Source organism: Arachis ipaensis, chromosome B4 (assembly GCF_059453495.1).
Source record: "Arachis ipaensis isolate K30076 ecotype BB chromosome B4, ASM5945349v1, whole genome shotgun sequence".
NCBI lineage: Eukaryota > Viridiplantae > Streptophyta > Magnoliopsida > Fabales > Fabaceae > Arachis > Arachis ipaensis.
The window spans coordinates 8,431,691-8,444,222 of record NC_142439.1 but is presented as its reverse complement, the minus strand read 5'-3'; the positions used below and the strand labels follow the sequence as shown (position 1 = coordinate 8,444,222).

Genomic DNA, 12,532 nt, shown 5'->3' with positions numbered 1-12,532 from the left:
TCAAAACTTATTTAAGCTTAAATATTTTATATTTATTTCAAAACTTTATAAAGGAATATTGTTATTGCAGAAAGTTAACAGGAAAATCGAAAAACAAAATGGTTACAAAATCAACCGACTTTATGAAATTTAATTTTGATGTTCTGGCAAGTGTTAAATAATTTTACACATTTAATTACAGGCTTTTTTACTTAAATGCGCATGTAAAATATTTTAATTCTCAAAATGTGCATGGTTTGAAATTTTTCTGAAAATACGTACTTCTATTTCTTGGCCGGCGTCTGCGAAAAGGAATTCAACTCCATTTCACTCTAGGTGCCCACGAAATGGGCAAACCATATCAGGTTTAGCTCCCATGAAATGGGTTATCCATTTCTTTGGTGGCAGCAGCAAATTGGGAGGAACAAACTCAGGGGGCGCCAGGCGCGAAATGGGGGCGCGAAATGGGGGCACTGCGGAAGTGAGTTGGACACTCCATTGATAACAAACTTATTCTATTTTTCAAATTTGTTTTGCGGAAGTGAGTTGGACACTCCATTGATAACAAACTTATTCTATTTTTCAAATTTGTTTCGGTGCATCAATTTTCAGTTTTTCTCAATGCTTATCTATTCTCTTTTTCCACTTGTTATATGCTCTATTTCAATCCTTTTTTTTTCCTTTTTGTTTGACATATATATATATATATTTGCTTTTATAATTTTTTTTATTATTTTTTTGTTCATATGAATTCTTTTTTTTTTGTTCATATGAATTCTTTTTTTCTATCTTTTACTATATTGTATTTATGTTGTGTATGAAATTTTTTTATTTTGTTATTTATTTTATTTAGTTTTTATTGTATTTTTTTGTTCATATGATATACGTTGATGGTTTTATGAAATTTTTATTATTTTTTATCTGTATGATTTTTTTCTATTCTTTGATGTACTCTATCTTTGTTTTATATTAATTTTTTTATTTTTTATTTTGACTTTGTAAAATTTGTAATTATAATTATTATATACTACGTTTATTATCAAAATTTTGTATAATATAAATTATAATTCTATAAAAAAGGACAAAATAAATAAAAAATTAATTATAAGTAACAATATAGCCATAAATAATAAAAATTTATAGTCCAAAATAATACTAAATTAAAGAGTACGGGATAATATTAGAAAAATTATAGAATATTTTTTTTGTTTAACATTATAAAATTTATAGTACTCTCTTTTATATTTTTTATTGTATTTATTTATTTATATAATAAATATTTTTTATATTATGTTTGTTAGGTTCTGTTTTTGCATGTATATAAAAAAAATAATTTAAATTGATGTCTTTTTTAATAATTTTTCATCTAAAAGTGATTTTGAGTAGTATAATCCAAACAACATTTATTTTGCTATAATCAATTTTGATACTAATATTGTCAAACATAAATCACGTTATCTCAAACTTATTTTTTATCAAAATCAATTTTGTAAAATCAATTTTATGTAAATTCACGTTTGCAAACTGAAATCCAAACACACACGAAGCTAGATTAGTCAAAGTTTTGCTAATAAATAAAAGGAGGGGCAAATCCACAACTGACGTAACTTTAGTACTGAAACTAGGGGAGCAGTGAGAGAGCTAAGTGGAATTGGGCAACTCACCTCCGCAGTGCCCCCATTTCGCACCTGGCGCCCATGAGTTGTTCCTCTCAATTCGCTGCTGCCACCAAGGAATTGGGCAACCCATTTCGTGGGAGCTAAACCTGATAGGGTTTGCCCATTTTGTGGGCACCTAGAATGAAATGGAGTTGAATTCCATTTCGCAGACGTCGACCAAGAAATGGAAGTGCATATTTTTAGAAAAATTTCAAACCATACGCATTTTGGGAATTAAAGCATTTTACATGCGCATTTAGGTAAAAAAGCCTTTAATTACATGATATCATATTAGCAGAAATAACTATTAATTATTTAAAATAATAGATGCAATTGAATGACTATGTAAAACGTTTTACACTAATATTATTCTTAACTGTTTTTCTTAATTTGTATTTTGGACACTTTAAAAGTTACTCAATGTTATAATTTCTTTTTAATAGAGATCATATTCTTCTTGCATATAAAAATGCAATGAGAAGTTGAGAACACTAGTTTTGATATTTCAAGATAAAGTATAGTAATAAAACAATAAAAATGATGTGTAATTTTATTTTAAATTGTTAAACTTAATAAAATATCACTTTCTATTAATTAAATTATAATATTTTAAATTGAGTTTTAAGAATTACAAATTAATCATGTTTGTGAGTTTATTTTTTTATTACTCTTTCGCTCAAATAATATACATAATACATAACATGTCTAATTAAATGTTGATCAAATATATTTATAAAAATATATTAATTTAATCTATAAATTTTGTTGGGATGGATTAAATTAATAAATTTGGTCAGTATTTAATTAAAAATATTAGATGTCTTACATACTAGCAATTTATAAATGTAATTAAATTATAATCTTTAAAAAATTAATTAATAAAATCTTTTAAAAATAAATTTAAAAAAGGGTCTATTTTTTAGGGAATAAATAAAATTAGGGATGCTCATGGAGCATATAAATAGCATAGTGCCTTAACCTCAATCTGGTTTTAAATAATGACTGGGTCTATTTTTGAGACCTTTACTCGATCCTAGACCCGGTAAAATAACACTACTTTTGGGCCACACCAAAACCAGATCTATATCGGGTAAAAACCGGGTCTTGATAAATTTTAGGTCAAAAAATTATGATGCACTTATTTATAAAAAAAAATTATATTTATTACTGAATAGTTGATATCCATATTTGAATTTGTCTATAAATTTTAATTTTATACTTCTTTGATCCTAATCCAACAAATGTGATTGAAAACAAAATAATAAATTTATAATTAATATAATATAATATTAGAATTAATATATATATATATATTTTGGTCCCATAAGTTATAACCTGGACCAGGTGAAGTTGGATTTGTCTTCATCTAAATCCAACTCTAAATAATAATTGAATCTATTTTTAAAATCCTTATCTGATTTTTTTTTTGTGATTGAAATAAATTAAACAAAGAAAAATAAAATAAGGAACTGCCTAAACAGAGGGACAGTCCCGTTCAAGACTATTCTTAAACTCCTCCCAAGGTGAAAGAAGCTCCACATGCGAAAGTTGTAACTTCATCGCCATCTTTGCCATAGTATCTGCCACCGTGTTTGCATCTCTCATAATCAAACGAAAGTCAACCCGCCAATTCCAATGCAAGATATCTCTTATTTTGAGCACCAGTGGATCAATAAACCCAAAACCATCTTGAGTAACAAGATTAAATGCTTCCACACAATCCGTCTCACAAATAACATCTCGTTGACCCACATCCCAAGCTAAGAGATATCCTCTCTAAATAGCAAACAATTCTCCTTGAAGAATACTATTACTCTCAATCATTCCCAAACACCCTCTTTGTCAGCTCCCATTACAATCTCTAATAACACAAGCAAAACCAACACTATCACCCGAACCAAAATAACTAGCATCACAATTAATCTTAAAAGTACCAATAGATGGGGGATTCCAAAAACCATTTAGAGTAGAGGGAAGGGACATACGTTGTAATTCAAAAATATTCCTAAGCTCCTTTTCTGATGTTAATGCCAGACAAATCACTTTTTCCGGAGGCCAAGTTTCATGGGATTAAAGATGTCATTATTCCTTACTCGCCATATCCACCAAAGTCCCGAAAAGAACTTGAACGGATGCTCTCTGCTATGATACAAGAACCAGTTCTTCAAATCCAAAGGATGACAAGAAATATCCAACCTATGCCAGACAAGCTGAGTTTTTGGACAATCCTGAATACAATGTAAAACCGATTCCTGGCTAGAAAGACATCTTGGACACCTATCCGATGACGACATCCCTCTTCTAAAGCGAAAACTTGCAGTAGGAAGAACCTCCTTAAGACACAACCAAGCCAAAAACTTATGCTTTTCCGGAACAAGCTGACGCCAAAGCCAAAGCCAATTCTTCCGCTCCTCCCAACCAAACAGCTGCTTACACAAGCACAAGTAACCATTGCGTGAGTCATAGACTTTGGCAGCAGACCCACTCCAATACCAACCCACTTCCGGACCTGCTTGTTCATCTGGATTGTAAGAGAGAATATTATCTTTCAAATTTTGAGATAAAGGAGAATAAAGAGTATCCAAATGCCACCTACCAACCGACCAAATATCTTGTATCCGGAGATTCGAATCAGAAATGTGAACATAATCCATCTCATTAGATAACCGTTCTTCTCTCCTCCAACTAGAAAACCAAAAATTCTGGTTCAAATCTCCAATACACCAAGCAAAACCATCCTTCAACACTTCCCAAGCCTTGCAAAGACACCTCCAAATGGGAGAGTCCTTGTTCTTAGGATAACTAAAACAGTCATATAGAGATGATCGATATTTGGCATCCAACAATTGGACCCATAGCTTGTTTGGCTGCTGGAAAAAAGTCCAAACTAGCTTCCCAAGAAGAGCAATATTTACACATCAAATTAGTCTCGAAGTATTCTAGTTCGGGTCTTCGAGCTAGGGCTGCACATGGATCGGATAATATCCGCATATCCGCGGTAATTATCCGCATCCGATCCGAATTTTGCGGATATTATCCGATCCGCAGAGCTATCGGATCGGATTGGATCGGATCGGATCCGCACTATGGTAGGATCGGATTGCGGATTTGGCAGTAATATCCGCGGATTCGATCTGCAAATCCGTATATCTGCACATCACATATAAATAGCATAGTTTAAAAAAATAAACCCTAATGTGATATGAATTTTAGTGTGTTATTTTATGAATTTTATGATATCTTGTTTTTTATTTTTTATGTTGTACTTTGACTTAGAATAATTAAACTTAAATCTTGTGTTATTATTTTTTCTTTTGTTATTCAAGAGAACTTTTATTGATAATATTTTAGAATTAAATATGCTTAAACAGGTGAAAAATGAATTTTTTTTTGTAAAAATAGCCAAATAAAATTTGAAAACAATTTTTTTAATTATGCGGATATATCCGATATCCGATCCGATCCGATCTAAAAAATTGCGAATATCGTATCCAATCCGATCCGATAAGTGCAGTGCGAATCGGATAAAATTTTAAACTATATCCGATCCGATCCGTGTCCAGCCTACTTCGAGCTAGGCTGGGTAATGTGAACCGCTAAATAGGATACTCCTTTTTTCGCTTTTTGAAAATGACAAAAAAAAAAAAAAAAGACGAGAGAGAAAAGAACGCTTTCAGCGGGACGTCAAAAAAGTAATTGATTTTGTTTGTATCCAAGTCACTTTTGCACATAGTGGAAACTGGAAACGACTCCAATGCATTAAGCCATTAACACTATGCACTATCCTTCCTCTTCTTCTTCTTCTTCCAATTTTCTTCTCAAAATGGGTGCAGAAGACGATGACACGCTCCTACAACTACAACAACCCCAAGAAGAAGAAGAAGAAGAAGATGAAGAAGATTCACAAAAGGCAGAGAAATGGAGGAAGCATTACTCATCAAGTCATAGGATACTCCTTGTTGGAGAGGGTGACTTCTCTTTCTCTCTCTCTTTGGCCACAGCTTTTGGTTCTGCTCACAACCTCGTTGCTACTTCCATTGATTCTCAGGGTAAGTACCCATCTTAAATATTACAACAAATTACTCAAATTTATGCTTATTTTGAATTCTGATCACTGCATTTCAATTTAGGTCTGATTCATTCACTCAAACAACACTTTTTTTGTTTTCTCTATGTTTTCCATTGAAAATTTCAAAAATGGAACTTTGAGGATTCTCCAGGATGCCCATTAATCTGATTTCCATTTTTGAAGAGAACATTATGAAGAAGTACAGTAATGGGATAAACAATGTGAGGGAGCTTGAAGAAAGGGGTTGCCTTGTGCTTTATGGAGTTGATGCTAAGGAAATGGGTCAACATTTCTTTCTAAAGACCCAGAGGTTTGATCGCATTGTATATAACTTCCCTCATGTTGGATTCCTTTATCCAGAGAACAGCTACTGCCAAATCCAGTAATGTTTCCACCATTACCATACCTTCTTTTTTAATAAATTACTTTTGTATATTACTAAATTACTAAGGAATTTAATTTTTGATGAGCTGTCACGATAAAGCAATTTTACAAGTGTATCTAATTACGATACTGTATGTCAACAAAAATAACTACTTTTTACATTGACAGTGTGAATGGTTATCTGGACAACAGTTTTACGCTATGAGGGCATCAAAATCAAAATTAAACTCTATTACACATTCCTTGTTAAGATCATTTTCTTTTGCTCTGAAAGTTAGTGATGCATGCTTTCTTTTCTGATAGAGAAATGATAATTCTTCCTTGCTCAAAATCTCACTAACATACATCCAGTTCATCTTGAATGTTATGTAAATTACAACTCATGCCATTGCGAGTGGAATTTTGAATTAGGAGGATCTTTAAGCACACCGTTAAATATTAGAACTCTTTTTGATACACTAGGGAGACATGATGACATTTGTGGTTGTAGAATTTGTTTCTTCATTTACTGAACCGTTGTCTTGAATTTGTGAGAATTAAACAGGTTGAACAAAAGGTTGGTGAAGGGTTTTCTGTCAAATGCCAAGATTCTGGTAAGGAAAGAGGGGGGAGAGATTCATGTAACACACAAGGCGGGTGATCCATACAGCAAATGGGGTCTGGTCAAGAAGGCAGAGAAGAGAGGTTTGGTCTTGCAACAAGCTGTTCCATTCTTCAAGGATGATTATCCTGGTTATGACAACAAGAGAGCACATGGAAAATTATGTGATGCCTCTTTCCCCATTGGAGAATCTAATACTTACAAGTTCAAGCTTCAGTCCACTCTCTAATGATTACAGGGGTTTATGAGTTTTAGGTTTGGTTTTGAACATCAATGTCATCTTGATTATGCCAACTACCTTCCCTACCATAAAACTTCATCTGCCAAACTGTGTGAAGAGAACAGAGAAAAAGTAAAAAATAGAAGAGAGGACTTGACTTGCATTTATGTGTATAAAACTGATGGCTGGAATATTCAGTCTGATTCTCTCTTTTGAGATTCTCATAATTCATTCTTCACTTTATTAGAGGAGAGACTAAGACTAAATTAAAATTAGTTTTTCACTTTATTATTCGTGTCACCCCTGCCATCAAATTTCAAAATCAGATTCCAATTATCCAAAATCTAAATCTAAAATAACAAAAATCCACTGTGGAATTTGGAAAAGGGATCTTGAATTCTTGAAACTTGATTCTAACCTGTAGATGAATATGTCTCTTGTGTTTTCCCGAGTGCTTCTTGCAGAGGAAACAAGAATGGATGAAGTGAGGTTGGTGATCTTCGAATCATGCATCGTAGAAACAAGGGTGTGCTGGTATTGGAAGTAGTTTTGACTTGAATGACCAGGCTCCGAGTCAACCACACCATAGTCTTCGTCAGAGAGAAAGAAATCACAATGAGAGAGAGAGAGAACCAGAGAACGATAGGAGAAGGAGGGGAATGACGATGGCAAGTCACTCCCGCTGCTGTCGTTGACGAAGAATGAAGGAGAATAGGTCGAGGAAGGTTTGCTGGAGAAGGTCACCGCTGCCACCACTAGGTTCAACCATACTGGAGAAAGAGAGAGAGGAGGAGGTCGCAAGGGGGAGCTTCTCCGTTGCCATCACTGCATTGCTGTGACCTTCACTCTCGTCGAGCTGCTCCGCCATTGTGTCGTCTCCGGAGAAGCAGAGCTCGCCGAAAAACTGCTATTGTCCTGCCCAGTTTTGTTGTCTTTGTTTTGGTGGAAGGAGTAGACTTGGAATTCAAAAAGTGATACGAGGGTACTTTTGGAAATAAATGTTATTAAAGATTTAATTGTCTCCAAAAATTTCAATCTGCTATGTCTCTATTTTCTAGAAATACTGAAGGAGCTAAAATTTTAGTTCCAGTCTCCCAGTTTTAGTCAAAATACCCCAAACAAACACTACCTTACAAAGTCATATTTATGTTAGATGTGAAAACTGTAAAGCAGCTACTGAAGAGCAAACATGAAATAAATGTGTGATATTCAAGATATAGTGTTCATACAGTCTCTTATATGATACAATATACTGAATCCTAGGATGATGCTACAAACCAAAAATGCATTTGAATATTCCTAAGATTAGATAAATAAATAGTATAGTATATCAGCTAACCTAGTTGACCAAATCTATTTATCAAATTGAGAGCCAAAAAGTCCCATGTAAAAATAAAAGTAATAGTAGAAACCAACAATGCTTTGCTGTTTCTGATGCAGATGAATCTGAGTCTTTATCTGTAACTCCCACAAGAAAATGGCAATCTCCAATTGAAGGGTCTAAAAAAGTTACCATACCAAGTCCATCAAAATCACAGCTCCTTGAATCTTGCATTTGTAGCTGATAGTAACTGTTAAAAGCATATGATATATTTCCCTTTGCACCAATCTCATTACATGAACCACCATAGTTAAGTGTGGTGCAATCAGCAACACTGCATGCCAGTTTCATGTGGTTCACCACATTCGTCAAATCGCTTAAAGGGTCTGCTACACACCATCTAGATGGAAGATACTGAACATTCTTTGCATTTTTCAATTGCTTGTTTCCAAATCCAAGGTTCAACAGATACTTAGCCTGTCCATCAAAAGAAAATATCCCCCAATGCCTCTCAAAGTTTCCGGGAAGTGTGCTCTTAGCTCCTTCGTCAAGTAGACTGAAGATATAAACATCAACAGGAGGAGAATTTGGCCTCAATGGTGTCCCTTTGTTGCTCATAATGTGACGGATAAGGCCTTGGTTAAAGACCCTTGCAGCAGTAATATTTGCACCGATAGCTCCATCCGAGGGCCAACCGATTTCGCCAATAACTATCGGCATCTGACCATATCCAAGTTTACTGAGGGCTGCAACTAACGTGTCGTAGTTTCCATCAAACGCATTGGTGTAGACGTTGGAACCATCTGTTACAGAATGGGTAGTTCCCTCAAAGAATGCATAATCTTGGGGGAAATCTCCATTGTCATAGAGACTTAGAAAGGGGTAGATGTTAACAACAAATGGTGAACCATTTGAGTTGAGGAACTGAACAAGTTGAGTAATGATTTGGGTCAGTTCAGGACGAAATGCCCCTTGGGAAGGAAGCGATGCAGATTCATAGGCATCGGCATTGCAAGGGACAACTATCTTTACATAACCAGCTAGATTTGCCTTGACTAAGGATTGCTGAACATTGAGGACTGCAGGCATCACCAAGTTCTGAAATTGGCCATTGTAAGTTGAAAGGAAAGGTTCATTTCCAACTGCAACATACCTATCATAACAAGGCACAAGATGTAAAAGCCTTATAGAAAAAATCAATATGTATTTTGCCATACCAAAAGAGAAGAATCTACAAAAGTAAAAGTAAAGAACAAATTTTATCATAAATATCATCTGAATTACAGAAAAGAAAACAGTGATGAAAATTTCTGCTTTTTGAGCTTGTTACTAAAAAAGTTGGCATCTCTTCACTTTGACAGCTAAATTTTAATAGTTAATCAAAACCCTATTAACTATTAGTTACTATTTCAAACTACTAATGGAATGCATATGATACTTGTTCTAGGGGGTTGTATTGCACCACCTAGTAACTTAGCTTATAAAAGTTGTAAGAATGAGTTAATATCAAACACACCTTTATGAATTACCTCAAATTAACCCTAATCAACTTAAATTATCTTAGTGTTTTCAGAAATATGTAAAAAAGAGTTTTAAAAACCAAATTATTAACTTAGAATAACAATGAAAAATTATAACAACAGAAACACTCTTGATAGAACACAACCTAAGATTTCCAATATTTCTTACTAAATGTTTTTCAGATTATCAAAATATTCCCAGCTCCAACAAATCCTATAAAAGAACTTTAACAACAGATAAGCAAGTAATTTTGGAGATTGTAGAAGATAAAGTAATGAGTTCACTCTCACCAGAGTGCCTAATTCAATTTCAATAAAAGTAAAGATAATATACTCTTACACCTAAATATCTCTTTTTTTTTTTGGTTTATTTTTAATTTTGAATCTAAGGTAATGGAATGCATGAATAAAGAGGTGCATAGAACTAACCTGATATCAGCACCACCCTTTCCAATGTAAGAAGAAACATTCTGTCTAACCCACAAATCAGCAGCAGAAGGTGAAGAACTCAAAACTGATAACATCTCATTTGGGATCCCAACCATTACTTGAATCCCACTCCCCATCAATGCTCTCATCACATCAGGCTCAGCCTCAAACAGTTTCACCTTCTGGATCTTGTTCTCTCTAAGCAGATCAACCACTGTAGTTGGCCTCAGCCTGTGGGATGAAATGGTGCCCCAGTTAACCCCTATTCCTGACTCAGCCATTGGAGCTTCCAAGCTCCAACATATAACAAACAGGTAGAGTGCACCATAAAAGAATCTAGGCTCCAACATGTGTACTCCTACCACTTTGCAATGCTTGACAAAGTTGGAAACTTTAAGAGATCATAAGAGGTTCCTGAAGTAGTTTGAAGAAAAAAGTGATCTGGGTGTTGGAGTTTGAAGATTTAAAGCACTCAACAGAAAACAAAACAGAGTGTTTAACTAGTTACTTAAGTGAAGTTTTGAGTAAAGTTGAAGATAGTTTATGGACTTTATAGTGAGGTTTATGATATGAGTTGAAGGTTGTTAACTTGTGTTATTTAGTAGGGAGGGTTTAAATTTACCAAAATGCCCTAAATTTTTTATTTTTTTATTTGTGTCGGCATTGAGATTTTTCAACACAGGTTCCCCCAATATTATCAGGTGCATTATGTTGTATGGCTTTGCTTAGCCTCGGATTGCTGTTACTAATTTGAATTTAATTTTATCCTAATTTCCTTTTGTTGGAAGTTATATTTAAATAATTTAATCTTTTATGATTGTTAGAAACAAGAGACTGAGAGAATAATATGAAAAGTGTATTATTGAGTTGTGCCAAAAGTACAATATACAAGAGGTATTTATAGGTGCTAAATGAATCAGAGTAATAAAAGCATAGAATCCTATAATTAATATACAGATATACTACATAAATATAGACGATACTAATTGATCCTAATTAATGCTAATGATTCTCTAACATCCCCCCTCAAACTCAAGTGGGAGCTAAGGATACCAACTTGAGTTTGGATAACAAAGTCCGGAAACGAGTCGGGTGATGAGCTTTCGTGAAGATATCAGCAGTCTGATCTAGTGTTCCAACAGCAATGAGACGAATAGCATCAATAAGGATACGTTGCCGAACAAAGTGACAATCAAGCTCAATGTGTTTGGTGCGTTCATGAAAGACATCATTATGGGCGATCTGAATAGCACTGCGATTATCACAAAAAACATCAGTAGGGGACGACTGAGGAGCACCCAAATCTTCGAGAAGCCAACGAACCGAGACAACTTCAGCAGTGGTGTCAGCGAGGGCACGGTACTCAGCTTCTATGCTTGAGCGAGCAGTGAACATTTGCTTCTTAGCACGCCAAGAAATAAGAGCGTCGCCAAGAAACAAACAGTAACCAGTAGTAGAACGACGATCAGTGGGATCACCAGCCCAATCAGCATCAGAGTAAGCCTGAAGAGATAAAGAGGAATGGGCAGAAAAATAAAGACCATGAAAGAGAGTGCCTTTGATGTAGCGAAGAATGCGCAGAACTGCCGCATAGTGAGTAGTACGAGGAGCTGACAAGAACTGGCTAAGTACATGAACCGGATAGGCGATGTCTGGACGGGTGACAGTCAAGTAGACCAGACCGCCAACTAACTGTCGATAGAGAGTCGGATTATCCAAAACAGTGCCATCCATAGGGGTAAATCGAACATTAGGCTCAAGAGGAGTAGACTCAGTGCGACTATCTGTAATCCCAGCACGAGCAAGAAGATCTGAAGCATACTTAGCCTGAGAGAGATAGATGCCATCATCAGTGGAGATGACCTCGAGACCAAGAAAATAGCTGAGAGAACCAAGATCTTTCATCTCAAAGGTACGGTGAAGCGAGGCCTTGAGAGCAGAGATACCATCAACATCATCCCCAGTGATTATCATGTCATCAACATACAAAAGTAGAAGAACAACTCCACGTTCGCTTTTACGAATGAAGAGCGCATTCTCATGAGGGCTAGAAGTAAAACCAAGACTGCATATGGTAGTGCTGAACTTGTCAAACCATTCACGAGGAGCTTGCTTAAGTCCATAAAGTGCCTTGCGAAGGAGACAAACCTTATCAGAAGGACAAGGATATCCCGGAGGTGGTTTCATATAGACTGTCTTTTTCAAATCCCCATTAAGAAATGCATTCTTCACATCCATCTGACTGAGAGACCATTTTTTAACCGCGGCAATGGCAAGAAGAGCTCGAACAGACGTAAGACGAGCGACAGGGGCAAAAGTCTCTTCATAATCAATACCATACTCTTGCGTAC

At 35.0% G+C, this 12,532-nt stretch overlaps 2 protein-coding genes across 2 annotated transcripts; one reads left to right on the top strand and one right to left on the bottom strand.

Annotated features, from left to right (window-relative positions):
- The first annotated feature begins 5,315 nt into the window (after positions 1 to 5,315).
- LOC107638733 (uncharacterized protein At4g26485) lies at positions 5,316 to 7,927 on the top strand. The gene is made up of 3 exons (XM_016342097.3): positions 5,316 to 5,686; positions 5,890 to 6,088; positions 6,635 to 7,927. The coding sequence occupies exons 1-3, from the start codon at positions 5,413 to 5,415 to the stop codon at positions 6,918 to 6,920; spliced, it is 759 nt and encodes a 252-aa protein (XP_016197583.1). The 5' UTR covers positions 5,316 to 5,412; the 3' UTR covers positions 6,921 to 7,927.
- Positions 7,928 to 8,101: 174 nt separating this feature from the next.
- LOC107638732 (glucan endo-1,3-beta-glucosidase 5) lies at positions 8,102 to 10,752 on the bottom strand. The gene is made up of 2 exons (XM_016342096.2): positions 10,182 to 10,752; positions 8,102 to 9,385 (listed from the first exon to the last, which is right to left on the bottom strand). Exons 1-2 carry the CDS (start codon positions 10,529 to 10,531, stop codon positions 8,272 to 8,274), a joined length of 1,464 nt encoding a protein of 487 aa, XP_016197582.1. The 5' UTR covers positions 10,532 to 10,752; the 3' UTR covers positions 8,102 to 8,271.
- Positions 10,753 to 12,532: the final 1,780 nt, after the last annotated feature.